Below are 20,480 nucleotides of genomic sequence, written 5' to 3'. Positions count from 1 at the left end.
TTTGTATCATTTGTGGCAGCCTTCTGGGCTTTAGTAGTGTCTACTGCTGCTCATTCATTCTCCTCACACAGCTTCCCAAAATCAGTAAGTTTTCATGCTTGGCCCAGTGTGTCCCTCATTTACCTATTCAGGTTTCTGTATGTAGAAACTAGCAGAAGCCTGCACTGATATATTCTAGTGTGTAAAATATAAGAACCACAGCTTTATACCACTGACTTTAGAATCTATAGTTTAAATCAGTTAGCACTAAAAATGACTGGAAAAATGACTTCAAGTTAATATGTCCACAGCTGAGAAGCAAAAATACACAGGAGCAAATCAATGTGGAGCCTGCAGAAAGTCTCCAAATCATACATGAAAGACAGGTATTAGGAAAAGCATTTTTCATCCAAAGTTCTGAAGAATGTTTATATAATTCCTGTTTCAAAAGGCAAAGTATTTTTAGGTCATCTGCTATATAAAGACAAACACCTGGTATTCATTGACAGCCTTATTTACATATCTGTAATGACAGAGTCCATAAACAGATTGAAAAGCCAAAAATCATTACAATAAATTCTAAACAGCTATCATTTCAAACTACAGATGTTACTCTCTTCTGCTTCGTTTGTCAACTACATCTACACAAGGTGGGTCCAGTGTGACATTACTTTATGCCACTTTTGCATATGCAACAAATGGCTACAAAAACAGTAGGGAATTATGTTTATCTCCATTCAAAAAAGTGTTTTAAATAATGTGAAAGCTGTAGGTGTTAATTCCCTTGCTTGGATAATAACAGAAACTATACCTTTGGGAGAAGCTGGATTGCCTGGAGTATTCTCTGTCTGTGTCCAGAGTTAAGTATTCCTATTTCCAGGAGATCCTGGTCTTCCATTACGTTGCTTCCCTAAAGAAGTGGGGGGAAAAAAAAGGTAAAATTAAGATGAAAAAATAAAAGATTCCTTCAATAGCTTGAAACAAGCCCTTTCATTGTGTTTAAAAGAGAACACTTTGCATAACTTACGACATTTGACAAGATTAATAAATTACTGGTGACTGCACTCACTGTCACGTTGACAAAATGTGGGGGAAGGCACTTGAACTTATGGACAATTGCTATACTGCTGGCAACCGTGTCAGTGGAGCAACTGTAGGGTCCACTCAAGCAAAATACTGGCTGTGAACCTCCTTTTATTTGGCTGGAAACAAGGACATGACTACAGATAAGTGCATTCAAAGTCTGTTTTTTTTTTCATTCGACTCCTGTCTCACCCAGCAATGTCTTATGTTCATTTTAATCCAGTCTGGAAAATACTTAACACATAGGAAGAACAGTAGAGTGGACAAGGATAAAATTCTTTAGTTACTTGTTAGTAAAATGCTGAAGAAACCAAGAGGGGGAGTAGTATCAAAAAAAACCATATGGCTCCCATCCCCCTGAATTTAATTGTACCAGTGCAGTCCTAACTTTACCTGTCACTGCTCTTATCTCCGTGCTTGTGGGCAGGTCAAAGAATTCCTAACATGCAAACAGCAGAAAAAGACCATCTGTTCAAACAATACATAAAAGAGGAGTCCATAAAAATCGAGAAAAAAAGCCTCCAGAATTCAAGCTTCTATTCTTAAGATCTGCTAGCAGTAGAAGATGACCTAGAGCTACACATGTAAGAGGGAAATATGACTCCTAAAAGATGATCCTGGAATTCATCCAAACAGTGAGCAGTACAGGCTGAAGATCAAGGAGTCTGATTCCACCTAGGTGGAAAGTTTAGTGTTTGAAGGATAAGGTACTTGGTTATTTGGCGGTGATTACTGGGAATCACCGGAGACACTACAGTAGCTTAAAAAGTGAATTGCAGCCAGGGATCAAATCAGGATGGTTCAAAGTAGGCTGGAAAACCTACATTCCATTTTTAGACTACCTCATTTCAGACCACACACACACAAATTTTAAAAAATACATTTTCTATTACATTTGTGATCAAAACCCACAAAAATAGCCCAGTTGACCTCTCCGAACTTGTACTCCTGATGCAGTTTCATGAAGCTAATTTGCTATAAGTGAGAATTTTTATTTGCACTCATTTAAAATCACCATGAAATAGGCTTTATGTTGGCAAATCCATGAAAAGCTTCGTCTCCACCTTTCCATTTTGCTTGCTACTTCTGACTCAGTAGAGCTCTTAAGCAGCAACAAAATCAAAAGCTGAGAGGCGCATAACAGAACATGCTTAAATACTTTGCTGAATCAGGCCTTAATAATGGACATTAATTATTTCTGAATATCAAATCTCCTGTCCCAGAGCAACATGGCTTTCTTTCAAAAAGCACAGTGGAATAAGCAATACTTCACCCTATTCAGCTGTTAAATCTTCACTCTTTTCAGATGGACTGATTAGTTTACAGATGTACTCTTGAGGACTCTCAAGTGCTACTCTGCAGAATATCCTGCAAAATCTAGGGGAGGTCTTTTTAAGGCAATCATGGAAACATTACAAAGCTATTACATTTAAAATTATATTTCACAGTACGGGGTATGATTTAAGACTACAAGTCTACAAATCATACCCTGAAAGAATTTGTGTGCAGGATCAGAACTGGCTCAGGCAGAGCCCTGCTCTGAAGTGAGAAACTGTGCAATCATGTCGTTATAAGTACATCATGTGGTATAAGAGTGCATGCAGCACAGGCTGTGCAAACAGCGACAGTGATGAGGTGGGGTTAATATCCCATTTATCTCCCTTGTAAACACATACAAAATGTCACTTCTCCTTTCTTCCCCTATGTTAATTAACCTAAAGAGGGCTGTAAATTTAGGGGAAGAACTGGGGGAAAAAAATGCATTTTGGGTTATTGCTGCTAGAAATAGCTAGCATAAAAGGCTTTAGGCAAACTGAGCCAACACAGGATCCAGTCCAAAAAAAAAAAAAAAAAAAGGACTACATATTTTCATTCATATTAATAAATGCAGCTATTTGTTTCAGCTACTGCTTTCACTTCGTTTACTGTTTTTCAGATTTCACCCTTCATCACTGCAAGATGTTTACGCAGAATCAGGGTGTACTCATCACTGAGCTACTATACACTGTTTATTGGTGTCAGCAACCTTGGCAGTTTAAAGTATTCTAAGTTTAAAACCCAGTTCAACAAATACTTAGGCACAAGAAAGAGCCTGCCTGTTTGTGCCAAGTGCATGGCAGAGACAGCATTATTTTATTAATTCTTTACTATTTTTTTCTTTATGTATTAGCTCATATATATATATATATTTTTTTTTCAGCTGGTATTTTTTTTTTATATTTTAAAGTATGTCAAGGTTACAAATATTTAAAACTCAGGAAAGCCTGGAATTAATGTTGCCTCCTCGTCCCCACTCTGGGAAGGCAAGAACCCGGTCCGTTAATGTCTTCAGGCTTCAGAGCTTTTCCTGTGCATTTCCATCAGTGCCAATGGTAGCAGCCACTCATCTCTCCTGTAAAATAGACCTCCTTGTCTCCTGCCAAGGACCTACGCCAGCTCTTCATCTCTCCACACGAGCAAACGGGGGAACTTTAGATAATAATTCTCTATTGCTTTAAATAATAATTCTCTATAGAGGAGTAAACTGATAGTAGAAAGCTGCTGTCTCCTCTGCAGACATGCCTTTGAAGAGAAAGAAACAGTCCCCTGTATTTCTATCTCCCTGGTGTCTGCTCCCATTCTTCCCTTAATCGTGGTCTCTGATACTCTTTTTACCTGATTCCTCTTCTTGCTGTCCTCCAGCTTCCTTCCATAGCCTCCTACATCAAGAGTGAGGAAAGCTTTCCTTCCTTTTTTTTTTTTTGCTGCGGCAGATCAGAGACAAGAGGAGAATTTGTCTCCCTTCTTTTAGCTGCTGTACACATATTTATTATAAGCTGGGCCAAACTTAACCTCAATTAACTTTATGGAGATGACATGGTAAATGTAATTAAAATGAATACGAATACAATAATGTCTTTTCACATTATTTCACCCTCGAAAATAGTTGAGCTATATTAGCTGAAACATTCACCAAAAAGAGATTATCCTAGTACACACCTACAGAATTTCAGTCCAAAGATTTAACTGTGATATGCTTATATAAAAGAGAAAACAGGTTCTTGTAACAGAAAATATGGGACAGCAATCTCTTCTGGGGTTATTATGTTCTTATTATGTAATAAAAACATAAGAGGCTTTGTAATATTACAGCTTTCCTAAGTCTATCGGAAAACTTAGCTGGAAGGAAAACTTACTTCTCAGAATTAAAGCAGGAAGAATATATAAAAATTGCTTATACTAGGGCAGATTCAGATCTCATGCGTGTCAGTTTACACTGTTGAAATTCCTGTCATGCAAATGCGTAAGAGATAGTCTTATATATGAATTAGAAATATTGTGGTTCTGAAGTTCAAGTTAGGAAGGAATACAGTTTATCCTCCCGGCGCTTTGTGGTTCTGCACTACTCTCAGAAATATCATCTTTTTCCCTATAAATACATAAAGGAAGCTGATCCCCTGAGTAAAAAGGCAATAGTTTCACAGAACAGTTGGGCTCAAGAATGAAGGAAAAATGACTCTGCATGTGGGAGACTGGAGGCATATGAAAAACAATATAATTGAGAAAACTCAGAAACTCTGCCAAAATCTCAGATAGTTCCTATAAATAAGTTAAGAACAAAAGACATGATGGTATAGTATAAGATAAAGATTTCACTGGCATTTATTTGGGGTGTCCCACACAAAACCATCTCCAGAATCCTCCACCTAAGGTTAATACAGCCTTTCCAAAAAATGCTGGGTTAGATTTTTATACTAGATTCCAAATGCATCTAAGAACATACATATGTATACAGAATCTTTATAAAACAATTTAATTTGGAATATGTCAGACTTGTAGCAACAGAAGTACTACCTCTATTAAAAACAGCCTAATTTTAATACATTAAACAGCTCAAAGAACCTCTAAAATCCAGTCAATGCAAAAGATTCATAAACTTGTAGACTTCATTTACTATCAAAACAGGACATTTTTCAATATTATATTTATATATATATATATTTTAAAGACCAATACACATTCTGCATCCTGTAGGAACAAAAACTCTTTAAGATTTGTCCCTAAAGATATTAAAATATGTTGATTAGAACATATTACAATGGCAGACATAAGTGCATGTTTCTCATTGTTCCCCTTTTGTACCTATGTTTTTAATCTTCCTTCATATATTTTCTGTAGTGGAAACCTATGGCAAAAAAATCCAGTGTCTGGTTCTGGCATCTAAGTAAAGTAAAAATGGTAAAGAAACTTTAAAACAGATGCCAGACACATCACTAGACTTATCTGAAAACTCAGCCATTGAAGCTGGAAGTGAAGGGGTATTGGGAATATGCATTTTGGTCTTATTCTTGCACTTCACCTTGACTAATAGATTGACAATCTGATAAAGGTTAGAAAGAAGTTCCTTAGATCTTCATTGCACTCAAAGTTCTGGAAAAACAAACAAACAAACAACAACAACAACAACAAAACACAACTCAATGAGGAGATAAACACCTATAGAATAATAAAATGGTTTGGGTTGGAAGAGACCTTAAAGACCATCTAATTCCAACCCCCCCTGCCATGGGCAAGGACAACTTCTACTAGACCAGATTTCTCAAAGCCCCATCCAACCTTATTCTCTTTAATGAATAGATAATGTCTATATAAACGTGTCCTGTAAGAGCTTCCCACCTTCCCTTCCATCCCCCAATGTACTTTTAACAAAACAGTTTTCTTTCATGCTTTCCAGTTAACTCTTCTGTACATGACCCCTGCACGGTAATCCCTCACAGCCTTTGGAGGCTGAAATAACATCCTATCTTAAACACAAGGATAACTACTTGCGTGTGATTGTACTAGCAATCCTCATATGTGAGGCTACCAAGCTGTGGCTGTGAGCCTCATGTCCAGTAGTGTATGCTGCTGACATTCTAAAATCATCTATGCATCACTTTGTGTAAACTGAGTAAAAACTAGTTGGAAGAAAGAGAGAAAGAACAAATTAATTGTGCATTTGAGGCTATTTTTTTCCTATATGAAAGAAAATATCCTTATGTAAGAAATGGAAGATTTGGAAGAGTTCTCTTTATAGACTGGCAGCACCAATTAGACCAGCTTTTCTATGCTCATCTATGTCAGCTAGAAGAGGAAAAGCAGTGAATCTGGTTCCTAAAGCTGTGTAAGAACTACTCATGAGATGGAATTGACTTGCTGTGCAGCCATTAGTGAGACCAAATTCAACTGCAGGTGCCAAGTGTCACTGGAGTTGGTTTGCCCAGCAACAGGATTGGTGTGGGTGAGGGAAGGATGACTCCTGTGCCGAGTATAATGTTGATGGGGTAGCACTAATAGATGCCTCACTGTTTTTCCTTGGGCAGAGATATACACTCTCCCTTTTCCTCTTGCAGCTACCCATGTAGCAATCAGCTGCACCTTCAACATATTATCAGCAGGGACTCTGAAAAGCCAGTATCAGTCAGATGTAATACATAGCATTGGGTAAGATCATGGTGTATGTGTGTCACAGACAAGGTTTGGTGTGTGTTTGAAGGACCTTGTCACTATTTCTTCCAATTTGTATTGCAGCAAATCACTGGCTTCCTGAGAGTTGTCACTGCAGGAGCTCAGCTGGGGATATTTGAGTTTGAAGAACAGATCTTGCACTTGGGTTTGCAGGTTTGCTGGAAATACGAATTGGCAGAGACAGAAAAAAGGATAATATACAATGCAGTACACTTAGCTGGGGTATGTGAGAGTACTTGTGTTCCTGCCACTCAGGGAAAAGAGGGGGGAGCAGGACAGGGGCAGATGGGATTGTTCTTCCATTATACATGCATGGAGATAGAAAACTGACACCAATAGCACCAAAGAGCTGCAGCCACCTGACATCAATGAGAAAGAGTCCTGTTGTGAAGCATAGCTTTGACAGTCTTCATTCCAAATCACTTTGCTTCTCACCCACCTAATGCTAATATTTTTTCAAACTGCACCCCCCAAAGTAGGTGACATTTAAACTGTCCTCTGGCTGGGAACCAATTAAAGGCATCTCACGAGATGGTTGCGCAAGATGGTAAGGACACATTGAATAATCAGGACTTTTCATTGTCTCAATCATATGCCACAAGGTTTATACATTTTCATCACAACATAGCTTTTCCACAAGGTAAAAGAGGTTATTCCTTGAAGGCTTGCAAGAAATGACCAGAGAAATGCAGTTTTCAATAATGTAAACTGCTTTTTATTAGTGCAAAAACTTCAGGCATGTGTCACACATTTCTTTTCCAAATGAGAACTGGCGAGCGATCAGAATTTAGCAAGCTTCAGTATGAGTGAAGGGTTGCCTCTCACTAGTACTGCCACTGTTAACATGAAAACAAGATCTGTAAGAATGATTATTGAGTGAAATGTTTAACTTGTACTTTAAGGTCAGAAAGATTTATCAGATTCCTGGAGATACTGCAGAAATTGTTATTTCACCTGCAAGCCTGACAAGACCATGTTAGAAAAATCTCTTGCAGAAGCCTGAAATTCTGCCTTGGGGAAAAAATATTGATTGTAAAATATGTTAGGAAGAATGGACTGAGCATATTGCGAATCATTTGATAACATTCTTCTAAAATTATATTGCCTTTAAACTACTGATACTGAAACTAATTCTCAATCCTCACCCTCCTCTATTATCAGTCTTTATATTTATGACTTCCTTAGCAATTAAAAACCCCACAAAAATAAAGAAGAAAATTGAAGATGGTTTTCCATGTTACTGTCATTTCTTCAGAAAGTAATAATAAACTACTATTGAAATGTTAACTAAAAAAAAAAGGTAAATTTAGTCACAGACAAGAGAAATGGACAGCAATTCAAAGCAGTTAAGGCACAACTCAGGGAATTTGACCCCTAATCTGCAAACTATGCAGTGGTGTGCACTTCTTTCAAAAGAAGTGGAGACCCAGCAGACCGTGAGTCCCACTCTACCCATGTTTTAAAGATCTGGTTCATAGTCAGCTCTCCCTAAAATGAACCTGAAGTAACCAGTACCATTGAAAGACCTTCAAATATTGAGATTCAAATGAACATATAGTCACAGCCCCTTCACACAACAGTAATAGTTAATTAAAGTATAGTGATAATTAAACAATACTGATAGCTGGGACAAGGATTCTTGTAGGAAGAATTTCTGCTATTTTTATCCCCTCTTCCTTGTAGCACTGATTCATTACAACCAACACAATTGTCACATGCAAATTAGCTGCACAGATAAGGTGGCAATTGAAAAAATTACCTCTGATGTTGCACTTGGCCCACTTAATTATGAACACTGTTGACCCAACTCTGTCTGCCTATTTAGTCATAACAATTCAATAAAATAATTATTAATACTTACCTAAATTACATCTTAATGTCTTGAATGTATATTGCAAAGATAATTTCACTTCATTTGAGTAATGAAAATTCTGAGGAGTCTATATTGTACCATTATTCAGATTACTTGAGATAAATGCTAGTTATCCTAGATGTTAAATTTCTCAAAGGACCCAATTTAAAATCAATATTACTGTGAGCTAATTAACAAACTTCTAAATTCTTGGGAAAACACTCCTTTCTCCAGTGAAGATATAAGTTTGGGGAGTGCAAGAAGGGGCAAATGGTATTTTCAGAAATAACAAAAATGCTGAATACCTGCTCTGCATGTAACATGGAATTCTGTTCAAACTTGACATTAATGCTGGTGTTTTTGTAATAAATGTAGAAACTCTGCTTACCTCCCAGAAAGTCTCACTGAGTAAATGTGTATGTTTCAAACCACATTTCTGTCTGTCAGGTATTTTTTTGCTCACATTTTTATCAACCCTAGCCATGTTGAGCCACACAAATCAGCCCAAAGAGTATAGACTTAGACTTTAAAATTCTGAGCGGAATCCATATCTTAAAAATAGCTTATTCACAGAGAAGGTCTGTGAAACAGCAGCAAGAAAAACATATGCTCAGAAAAATACTTAAGCCTTCAAAAGATTATGCCCTAAAGTTATGGTTGTGGTCTTGCAAGCCTTTGCTCATCTCCTGCCTGCAGCTGAACTCCACTCATATCTTTTTGCATTTTTACCTCTGGGCTCCCTGGTTTTCTGTTCTGAGTAGATGGAGCAGCTTGGAAACTACATCCAACTTTGCATTTGCAAAGAGTCTAGAAATGAGGCCCTGCTTCTCATAGGTACCATGGGAGCTTGATCTGATGGGAAGTCTTAGAGAATGCCTAGGGCAGAGCCACAGGAGCATGGCATGAACTGTAAGCTGTTCTTTCCTAAAAATGTGACTGAAAGAGGAAGAATTGCTTTATCTTTCTTGTTCATATCACAGCACCGTTATGAGAGGATTCATGCAGAAGGGAGATCAGGTTTATGTGTCTTTCTCAAACTCGAATTTTGGATTTCCTAAAAAGGAGAACAAGCTATGCAATAACTGACAGGGAAGGGCATTCTGGGATTGAGGAGGAATTGTTCTACAGTCCTGCTGAAACTAAATTACCATGAAATTCAGCCAGTAAACCAGAAAGGAACATTATCCTTTAGACCAGTGAGAGATAGGTGTGGTAAATCAATCTTCCAGTGCTGTTGCTAGAAATGTTTCTGGTTTACATCCAATAACAGCTAGCTATAAAAAGCAGAGAGAAAGCTACAAATTCAGGACTATCTCTTGCAACTGAGTATCGTAACTTCTGAGCTAAAGAGTCATTTGAGCCTCTAGATAGTACTGTAATTTGAAAGAGTGAGCCAGCTGTCCTCATTCAGAGGGACAACTTTGATGTCGGGATCTAGGGAGCAAGATGGAAAATCCAGCCTCCAAATGGTTTCTAAACCAGAGCTTCAAAGGGAGGCAAAACTTTTCAATATAACTCTTGCCTTGGATTATCTTACTGGCTTCCTCTGCTTATCACTGCAAATCTCTTTATTAAGTGCCTTGCTCTTCCTATTAAGTTATGCAGGGTCTTGTGTGCCAAACTCAATTGCAGGGATCCTGCTCCCAGACACACGAACTGTAAAGTCATATGTGGTCATGTCCACCATAGCTGCCGCTAGCTGTATTTGTAATGTGATCTTGTGGAAGCCTCACCTGGCTGTTTGGGGCCCACTCTCTACACTGCAAAATGAAGCCACAGTTTAATTTTCACATACCCAAACCCTTTTTCGGACATACATCTTAGTAACTGGAGGCTATTAGGTCAACTGAACTCGCTGTTTTAAAATTTTATTACAAAATAGAATGAATTATGAAGCAGCTTCCAAAAACTACTGGAAAATTAATTGTGTTTTCTATGCATTGCTGATTGATTGCTGTGTTTAAATGAGTTTCACGTTCTTCCATGCCTCTTTTGATCTGTTGTGGTGCAGCAAGGGTAAAAGAGAGCTTATAAGTGAAGAAGGCTGCTGTAAAACAAACTGGAATATACTAACTGTCTCTAGCTTAAAATTAAAAGGGTGCAGGGAAAATACAGAATCAGGCTTGCTGGCTAAATGCAACCATTACGCTGAGAAGTATTTTGATATATTCCTACAGATTTTGTTTGTTAAGGCAGACACAATGCACAGCATGATTGAACAAGGTATTGTTTCCCATTGCACACAGAAGAGATTTCTGTTATGTGTGGTTTTTCTTATACAAACAGTTGTGATTTATTGCCACGGTATATGCAGAGATATTACTCTTCAGGTCCCTGAGGCCTAAGAGGTAAATGGAGATTGTCTCCATTTTCTTCATACTCTTTCTAAAAATATGAGAACATTTGATTAAGGGTTGACAATTTTCTTTTCTTCCCTTCCTTGTTCTTGTAATTCATTTCACATGGGAAGTGGGCTGTGTTTTTCTTATTCCTTCCAATTCAGCAGCTGGGTGGCTTGCTTCACGGGCCCACTCTTGTCACCATGGCAACCAGCAGATTGCTGTAATACGATCCCATGTGCTTGATGTCACTACATGGGGTTATTGTTCCCGGAGAACAATTCGGGAAATGCATTTCCATATTCTCGTAAAGAAAGATTAATGAGTGTTCCACCGCATGGCCGTCCCGCGTGTCACGCGTGGACTGCAGTGTCGTGTAAGGAAGTGCTTCACACACAGCGACTCCACGAAGGGTTCGTGCCACGAAGCCTGTGCCCAGTGCCAAGCAGGCACTGCTCCTTGGAAACGTGCTGGACAGCCACGGCTTCAGCTCTTGAGAATCACTAGCATGACCGTGCTAGGTGAGATCAAAGGTCTACCTCATTGGTTTGGCGTCTCTGCCAGTAGCCAAAACTGAATGCCCGGAATAGCAAAATATATAAATAATTTGTCTTATATAATGCTTTCGTGCTGTTATTAATGGGTTAAGTTAAAGTGAAGTGCACCAGTATTTAGCTACATTAGAGACTGAATGCTGAATATATAGCAGGCAAAACACCTGATTTTACTAAACAGAAATCCAACATAGATTTTGAGTGATACATAAGGCTCAGTTGCTCTTTAGTGTTTGGGGGAAGCTGATTTACCATCCCTGTTCCAGCTTGCAGCAAATCATCCTTGCACCACAAAGCTGATTTCTTTTTGTGTGTCGCAGAGGTGGCAGAGGCTCTGGACTACCCTGCTTACAAATTAACTTTGGGATGATATATTCCACATAAAACAAAATAAGAGCTATCCCTTCAAAAACGGTGTTAAGTTAATAGGCCCAAAATTGTAGACTGCATGGAAGAAAGGATATATCTTCATTCCTAAGGGGGGGTATTTCACTCTGTCCTGTACTGATTCCTAAAACTTGAACATGGTATAATTGGGGAATGAGTCCAAAGAATAATGGAAAGCTGTTCTGTTTGCACTAAGTTTATTTAAAAACTAAAGTTTCAATTTTGGAAAACAACTGGGTAACCACTGATAAAGAAAGCAGTGCACTCTGGAATGATTCACAGAACACTGCATTTCTTAATATATATATATATATATATATATATTTTGTCAACCCATGACAACATATATATATATTAAATTGAACAATAAAAATGTGGTGTGATCTGGATGTCACCAGTAATACAATATCTGTCACCCAGAACCTATGACAAGCTGTGTAGCTATAGAGTGGATCCCATATACTATACTAATTATCACAGGCATTAAAAGAGTTTGCCAACGATTTTGAAGTATCTTGCCATTGAAAAACAACATTTATAAATCTGAAATATAAAATAACCATCCAAATTCAATAAATAAACAAACAAATGTGAAATCAGTTTTCTGTCTGTGTGAGGCAGACCCTAAACTTGGTACTTTCTATTCCCTTTCTTCCTACATATATTCTTTTACTTCCTGTGTAATTCATTCTCAATACACGTATTCAGATGTCGTTCAAATACTGTGACCTTCCTTTCTGTTCACATTCTCCTCTTTATTTACACATTTTTTACTCTTTTGCAAATATTCTTGTATTGTTTATCTCAGATACAACACAAAAGCAGTAACTAATTCAACTACTCTGGTTCCATTTTCTACCCATAGCTAAGTAGTTAGGAACTACAAATACTTAGGAAATTACTTACAGGACATGACATTTTTATACCAATCCATTAGTAACTATTTACAGACAGATATAATATTTTATTACCAGTGAATATAAAAAAAAATAAAATTCATGCATTTCAAGAAGTCTGTTCTTGGAAACTGAACTATGTAACTTGTCTCCAGCCAAAGAAACTACTGTCTGCAAAACTTAAAGTCACAGATTGGTTTTACATATTTTATGTACAGTTCTAGCATCTTGATATAGTCCTTTCAACTCTTCCACCTGCCTTGCAAATATTATTTGGTTTCAAGAACCTTATATAAAGGTAAAGGTATACTGTTATTTAACTGAGGGAGTGATTATTCTTCCCATAGACCTGTTGTATTTTCTTAAAACTCTGAGTTAACATGTTCAAAATGAATGAGAGAACAGTTTGATATATTCTTAGGATAGTATTACCCATATGCAGACTGACCCAGTCCCAAGACACTGCAGAAGAACTCTGCAATGTTGTTACAGCTGATTTTCCAAGTACACATGGAGGGACACCTATTGCAAGAGACCTGTAATCCGACACTCTAATACTTCATTTCCCTCAGTCATAAGAACACTTTCATGCAAGTCAGTCCATCTTGTGTGGTATCCACTGCAATAAGCCTTTTCACCAATCCATTTCCTACACAAGGATACTGCATTTGACAATCAACATTTACGGAGTTTTTTGGGGCCTCCATTCTATCCAAATTCAAGTAGCTTATTTACTGATGCTTTGCAGATTTTTTGTAAGCAAGCTTTTTCTAATTTAACTTTTCTTTGTAATAATAAAAAATGTTCCTAATGGTCATGATGAACACTTAGGAGTCTCACTGCTCCTTTCTGCCTCAAATAGCAGGTCCAAAACAGACCATTAAACCAACAAATCAGATAATCAAAATGCATGCTCTTGACTGAGCAAGACAAAATAGTGAGAGACCATGTAACTTCACTTGATATAATTTCGGTACTTTAGTACGCATTCTTAAAAGGGAAGATTACTGCATTGAATAAAACAGACAAAATAAGAACTGCTGATCTCCACTACACATTAGAGGAATGTTGCAAAGTCACAAAGCTTCAAACTACCAGAATGAAGACTATTCACCACTGGCTTACCACCCTTCACCACAGGATACATATTCTATATGGTACCATACATACAGTATAATTGTATTTCTGAACAATCCATGAATTCAATGCAGGAGGACGGATGGTACTTACGAAACAAGATAGCTGATATTTCTCTTTTTAGCCTTTATCACTCTCTGTGTGGGTCCATGTCTTATATATAGTTCTCCATTGAAAGCTTCACCAGTAAGAATGACTCACTTTCTTCTGACTTTTTTTAGACATTCATTGAAATAATAATAGACAGTTCCAAACAGCAATTAATATATTTTATAAGACTCCTGCAAGGTGCCTTTTTATGCCCATTATACAGATAAAGAATTGGAATAGGACTAATTAGGGCCTGAATTTGAAAAAAATGAATTCTATTAGTTCTCACTGCCTAAGTGTAGGGATTGTTTTCTTCCAGTCCAATGAGTACTTAGGACCTATCTACATATGTATTCAAAGGAGAACTAAAGTCAAATTCAGTTCTAGCTGTGAGCACTCACACTTTTGCAAATCCGAATTTTGCTGCTTCTTTTGTACGTGTGTATCAAAGCATTTTCGACACAAGTTTTGTCAGGAGAGGTTGTCTCAATTTGTAGGTAACTGTCCAAGTAAGTCAGAAGACTGAGTCGCCTTAGAAAATAGAAAAATCTGAATAATATGGTATTGCAAAGCATTCTGGATAACATATCCAGCTTTCTTCAAGGAGTCAGCGGACGTCCAGCCAAGCAAACTAGCTCTCACTCAGCTTCAGCTCTATTAGGCCACAGCTATCTCTCAGAGTGACAAGAATGTTTCTGTGACAACCATTCAGTTTAATGTCCTTCTGCTTCTGTTCAGGACTTTCTAAAATTTGTTAAATCAGTAAAAAGACTTAGAGTCAGATTTCCTCTCTTTCCCTTTTCATTTTCTTTTCTCTCCTCTCCTCTTCATATTCTCTCCTCTCCTCTTCATATTCTCTCCTCTCCTCTCCTCTCCTCTCCTCTCCTCTCCTCTCCTCTCCTCTCCTCTCCTCTCCTCTCCTCTCCTCTCCTCTCCTCTCCTCTCCTCTCCTCTCCTCTCCTCTCCTCTCCTCTCCTCTCCTCTCCTCTCCTCTCCTCTCCTCTCCTCTCCCCTCCCCTCCCCTCCCCTCCCCTCCCCTCCCCTCCCCTCCCCTCCCCTCCCCTCCCCTCCCCTCCCCTCCCCTCCTCTCCTCTCCTCTCCTCTCCTCTCCTCTCCTCTCCTCTCCTCTCCTCTCCTCTCCTCCCTTTCTCCCCACTCCTTTCCTTTCTTCCTTCCTTCCTTCTTTCCTTCCTTCTTGGATTTGGAGACAAAAAAGGCACACAGGAATTTCTACTGAGTAAAGAAGAAATGGGGGAAAGGAAGAGACGGGGAGCACAAGAAGAGTCCATCCTGAAGGAATAGCATGGCAGGGAGAGAGCTCACATACACATGCATTTTTTGGAAGTAAGATACAGATCTGACTATCTACTAAAATGTGTGAATTCAAGATTAAAGTAATTATAAATTACATATAGTTAGCTCATGCACTGAAAATGTTCCTGATTCATTTTGTTTGGGGCATAAAAATATTAATAAGTATTAAATACTCATTTTGTTTTCATGCAATATTTTTAGCATGAGTCCAATCATTGTCACTGAATTTATTAAGAACTTAACTGACAGTACTCAGTGAGATTCCTCAGGTGATCTGGTTAACTCTGGGACCCTCCTAAGAAACTATGCTTTCTAACTACAGATACTTAGAAACCTTTATTGTCTAAGGACAGACACAAGCAGTTGATGACAAGATAGCTCTTAATATACAGATAATTCTATGCCAGGATCCTCTCTTGATTTCATATTTGTAGGCCATCAATATTACATAATTTCATAGGCAGATAATTAAGGGAATGGAGAAGCAGCTTCCACAAACTCATAATCCGAATCAAAAAAGATCCTCAGACATATTGTCCTGTACATTCTCTATAGACCACGTTTCTTCTGCTCGTGCCATAAAGTGTTTTCTTTATTCCCTTTTCCCTTGAGTCTCCATTTCTTATGGTTCAAGAAGAAAGAAAATCAGCAGGCATCTTAAATAAATATATACATGAAGCAAGATGCTATTAAATACATAGCACAGTTAGAGACAGAGAGAAAACAGACCTTACAACAGGAATAGCAGAATTTGCAGTCAAAAAGCCTGTAATTGCAGGGAAGTAAAGATTTGTTTGTATCTGGGTTCTTTGGCATAATACTTCACTCTTGCTGTATAAAGTTATTTTTCTGGGTAGAAAATGAAGACTTACTATATCTACAGGCAATGAAACAAGTAAGTTAAAAAATCTGAACATCAGGAAATAAAAAACATCATGGACAGAATAGACACATTTCCAAATTCCAAGAGAGAAGGAAAATGAAATAAAATCACTTGCATTGTCAATTTATAATTCCTTTCTGGCAACAAGAGGGATGCCTAGGGAGTTCAGAGAAGCTAACAACTATAATATTCATACTATATTTAAAAATGGATCAAGGCTAAAAAACAACTCAGTATTGTGCAATCTTTTATCTTAATGCAGCATAGCAGCTAAGAACTATTATTTTTTATAAACGCCATCTTAAAGATGTAGGCTTTCTATGTGTTTGAAAGGGGAGCTGTTGTTTTGCGAGAGCATACCTGAAGCAGTGAAAAAGCTGTTAAATAGTGTGGCTGCTGAAGAATGGAAGCTATTAATCATTTAAGAAATTTTAAGAGCTGTAACCATCTGCACAGATATTTGTTTTTAGTGTGAGATATAAGATTCCAGTGAGTAAGATGCAGATTTTTTCCCCCTCTTCCTAATTGCAAAGGAGGATTGTGCACAGAGAGGGCCACTCTTAACCAGTTCCTGGCTGCTATGTAGGGAGTCAGTGAAAATACTTTTTTGGCTTCATACCAGAAAGATCATTTGATAGGTGCTTATCCAGTATACTCTTACTCATGGTATTCCAGTTTTTAATATTTCAAGTGATCATTAGCACTCGTATCCTCAATAACCTTATCCCTCCACATCTGCCACCCGGGTAAATACTTTGGCTTTGATACTTCAAAACTTGCATCTCGATCTGGTCTTTGGATCAAAATTTTTCTAATAATCAGTCAAAGACTTGCAACACAAACCTAGAGCGGGCACAGTAGATTTTGCAAATTTAGCCCATTGGTGTTCACATCAGTAATGTTGTTAAATCATTCAGTTTCCAGTAATTTAATATAGTACTTCATAAGATAATACTAACAAAAGCCTGAAACGAGATTTCAAGTAAATCATGGGTTGTATGTACAAGTGTATTTACCATCAGTTTCAGGGCAGCCAGTCTAAAACAAACACAGTTTATTGTTGCACGGAGATTTTATCCCATATGCACAGTAATTGAAGCTTAATGAGAATGCAAAAGATACAGAATATGATTATGTTCCACAGTGAATAAGATGTTTGAAATGTTTAATGTAGTGTTTGAAAGTCTACAGAAGTAAATTATTTGGGGAAGAAAATAGCATTTGTATTACTTGTTTCCTGAAAATATATTTCAGTCAGAAGTGGACTAAGGAAAAGATCAGACAGCAGATATGGATTTCATTGTGTAATATTGTACTTATGATGAGTTTAAGTCTGTTGCTAATCAATTATGCTTCTGTAGCATACAATCATAGAAAAGGAAAGGCAGTATGCTTTGTCAGCAGTACACCTTTACCTGACTTTCAGCAGCTGAACAATATAACTTTTTTTCCCTTTAAAAATCAAAAACACCAAATTTCCTTAGAACTGAATCTGTGTTTAGACCCACATAAAACACTTGGACAACATTTTTGGAGGTGGCCTCTGACAAACAGTGCTTAGTTTCCAAAGAATTGTGACAAAAGTGTTTCTAACTGAAGACATTCATTTTTATTTGTCTGAAACAAGTTATCTTTGGAAGTGTTACCCTTTTATCTTTGCTAACTCTTCATAACCCATTTACTAAAATGCAACCATTACTTCCAAAAACAAGATGTGTATTTAGATGTAGAAACACTTAAAAGTGATAACACAATTCCGATGTTCCAGATGATCAACACTAGCCACATGTATATCACTGCTGAATGAGAAAGGAAGGCACTTTGGGGTTTCATAGTTTTAAAAAAACATTGGGCTAAGGTTGTAAAGTCATTAAGCCATGCAACAGCAGAAAAATAAATATATGTTTTACTGTTAAAAGTTAGTTCTTTGAAATGTGTGCTTGTGCATGCTCATGTCTCAGTACAATGAGCAGCAGCAGTTCTGAGGAAAAAAAAACAAACAAGTAAATAACCCTGTAATTGAAGACTGTATCGTAAGGCACATGAATGTGAAGGACTAACTGAGGTTGCACATGTAACTCCCTGGTTCTGTATATCTGAATATACGTAATTTTTCACCTTAGGGCTCCTTTTGTGTAATGTGTGTGCATGTGTGTGTGCACGTGTGTGTGAGATCAAGCAGAATGGACAGCATGGACTGTGAAAAGCAGTCAGAACAGGTAGCAGCATGCTAATAAGGGCTTCACAGGCTTCATTGCATTTGTCAGTATAAAGATTAAAACTGATGCTGAGGAGTTGGTACCATTAAAAATATATGGGCATGGGATATGGGAGAAGGAATCATTTTCACCAATGTGTGGGAAAATGGAAGATCTCTAAACTGAAGGAAATTTTGGTTGCCCAAGAAATTTAAAGGGGTCAGGCGAACTCTATACCAGGGTGTTGCTTGCATGGCAATTCTGGTACATCACTTTAGAACAGCTTTTAAAAGGTGACCATAGTTTTACTAGCAAAATTAAGCCTGCCTTTGTTGAAATCTTAATTGTTTTTGATGTAAGGAAAAATTCTCATCTACTTGCTGAGAGGTACAATAAATTGTTTCCTTTACTGGTTTCTCTTAAATATTTTGATTACCTGTTAAGAGCAGAGTTAATTCATTTGAACTTATTTTCACCCTTCTTCATCCCATCACCACATTCTATTCAATTCCTCCTGTTCTCACAAGACTCACTACTGATGACAGTAGCTATCTGTTGCTACCATTTCCTTCTTGAATAGGGAATTAGTTGTATGGTGAAAGGATGAAGACACAGGTCAAGAGACTGGAAATCTATATTTAAGATGAATCCTGTGACCTGAAATACATATTGCAACTATATTTGTATTTTATTCATCCTCTACTAATTCATTCATTGTCCAGTTCTCAAATGTGATTATTAAAGGATCTCATATTTCTTCTTTAGTTTCTTAAGACTCTTAATCAAACTTCACTAACCTAGATGATTCACATATATTAATCAACAGAGTACTGTTTTAGCTTGTAGTATGATCACTCTCTCTCCTTCCCCCCTCCCCCACCCCCCCCACCCCAAATATCTCAGTGGCTTTCATTAATACTGTATTTCACTAATATTGCACTTTTTTCTTTAGCCTAAGACAAAAATGACTCTTATCTGAGTTCTAGCAGTGGTCATAACTTTTTAAATATTCATTTTAGCTATAGTATATTTATCACAGTTTTTTCAGAATGCATTTTACTAACATAGTTAATGTAACGTCATTTTCTCTCTACTAATTTGTCTCCTTATTGTATTTTCATTATTTACCTATTACTTCATGATGTGTTCTGTCTTGTCTTTATTTTAGATACAGTTTCTGTTTTGTTTGTTTATTTTTTCATCTGCATAAATGCCTGAGCTTTTTTTACATCACCCAGTATTCTTTCATAAAGAATAACATGTCCAAGAATTTTATACCGATTTCCAGTTACCTGTTAGTACCCATTAATCTTTCCCTGATAACTCCTTCAGAATCACACAATGTAATTATCTGTAATCAAGCTCCTCTGTACTGCTGTCTCCTTCAAACATTTAACTTCGTCAGGGAAGTCTGTCATTGTTTGAGATTAGTTTACCTATTGGTCCAGACTCCATTTATTTGTTTCTTGTCAGACTATTTTTCTTAAGTGGCATTATAAAACACTGTATATTTTGTTCCGTATTTAATATCTCTCATTGCATAATTTATTTTAGTATTATGAAGTATTTCCAAATAAAATAACTAAGAGCAAACTGTAACTTTATTTTACATATGGGCTACTGATTTTAAGTCTACCATTGTCCTGGATGGTAAAGATTTCCATTATTTATAATGTAAATATTATTATGTAAACATGCAAATGTAAATAAACCAATTATCCTTCGAATCTTCAGTTTTTTAGTCTGAAGAGTAAAAGATCTTAGACTTTCTCCTATTTTAACCTTTAAACTTTCTTTTTCTTTTAATGACCTTTTCATATTGACATGTTTTCCATATCTTTCATAATTTATTAAGAATAGCATTATACATATAATTGTTATACAAACATTTCTAATTCTTGAAGTTTTACCATTGTCTGTTTTGGTAGCAAAATTCATCTGGAAAGGTTTTGGCCTTAAATAAATACATAGCAAGAACATTGTATCAGCATGATATCTCTTACTTTATGAGTTATTAAAATATCATGCTTCATTATAACATGTTCAGAATTTTCAGCTGTTTTATCAACGTAATTTTCAGATTAAATATATTCTAATAGTTTCTCATAAACTTCTGTTTAGGGCCAATAGAAAATTCCTTACATGCGAAGTCTCAGAATACTCTTTTTAGGGTTCATCAGTGTTTGCACACTGAGATGAAGGTCTGTTTCTGCACAAGGCAAGCTTTTAGCTCAAGCACAACATTTAACATTAACATTTAACATATTGTTAGAGCAGATGG

The 20,480-nt window shown here is 37.0% G+C and overlaps 1 protein-coding gene across 6 annotated transcripts in view; it reads right to left on the bottom strand.

Moving 5' to 3' along the window:
* ANKS1B (ankyrin repeat and sterile alpha motif domain containing 1B) overlaps positions 1 to 20,480 on the bottom strand; it is a 441,985-nt gene that overhangs the window by 171,479 nt on the left and 250,026 nt on the right. For all 6 annotated transcript variants that reach the window (XM_080595951.1, XM_080595956.1, XM_080595957.1 and 3 more), the window contains one exon: positions 791 to 889. In XM_080595951.1, coding sequence (XP_080452077.1) covers positions 791 to 889 — 99 coding nt within the window. The remainder of the gene's footprint in view (positions 1 to 790; positions 890 to 20,480) is intronic.

This window comes from Anser brachyrhynchus (assembly GCF_964034855.1).
Source record: "Anser brachyrhynchus genome assembly, chromosome: 1".
In the NCBI taxonomy this organism is placed as follows: Eukaryota; Metazoa; Chordata; class Aves; order Anseriformes; family Anatidae; genus Anser; species Anser brachyrhynchus.
Note: the sequence above shows the minus strand (reverse complement) of the source record. Positions and strands in the feature narration are given on the sequence as shown.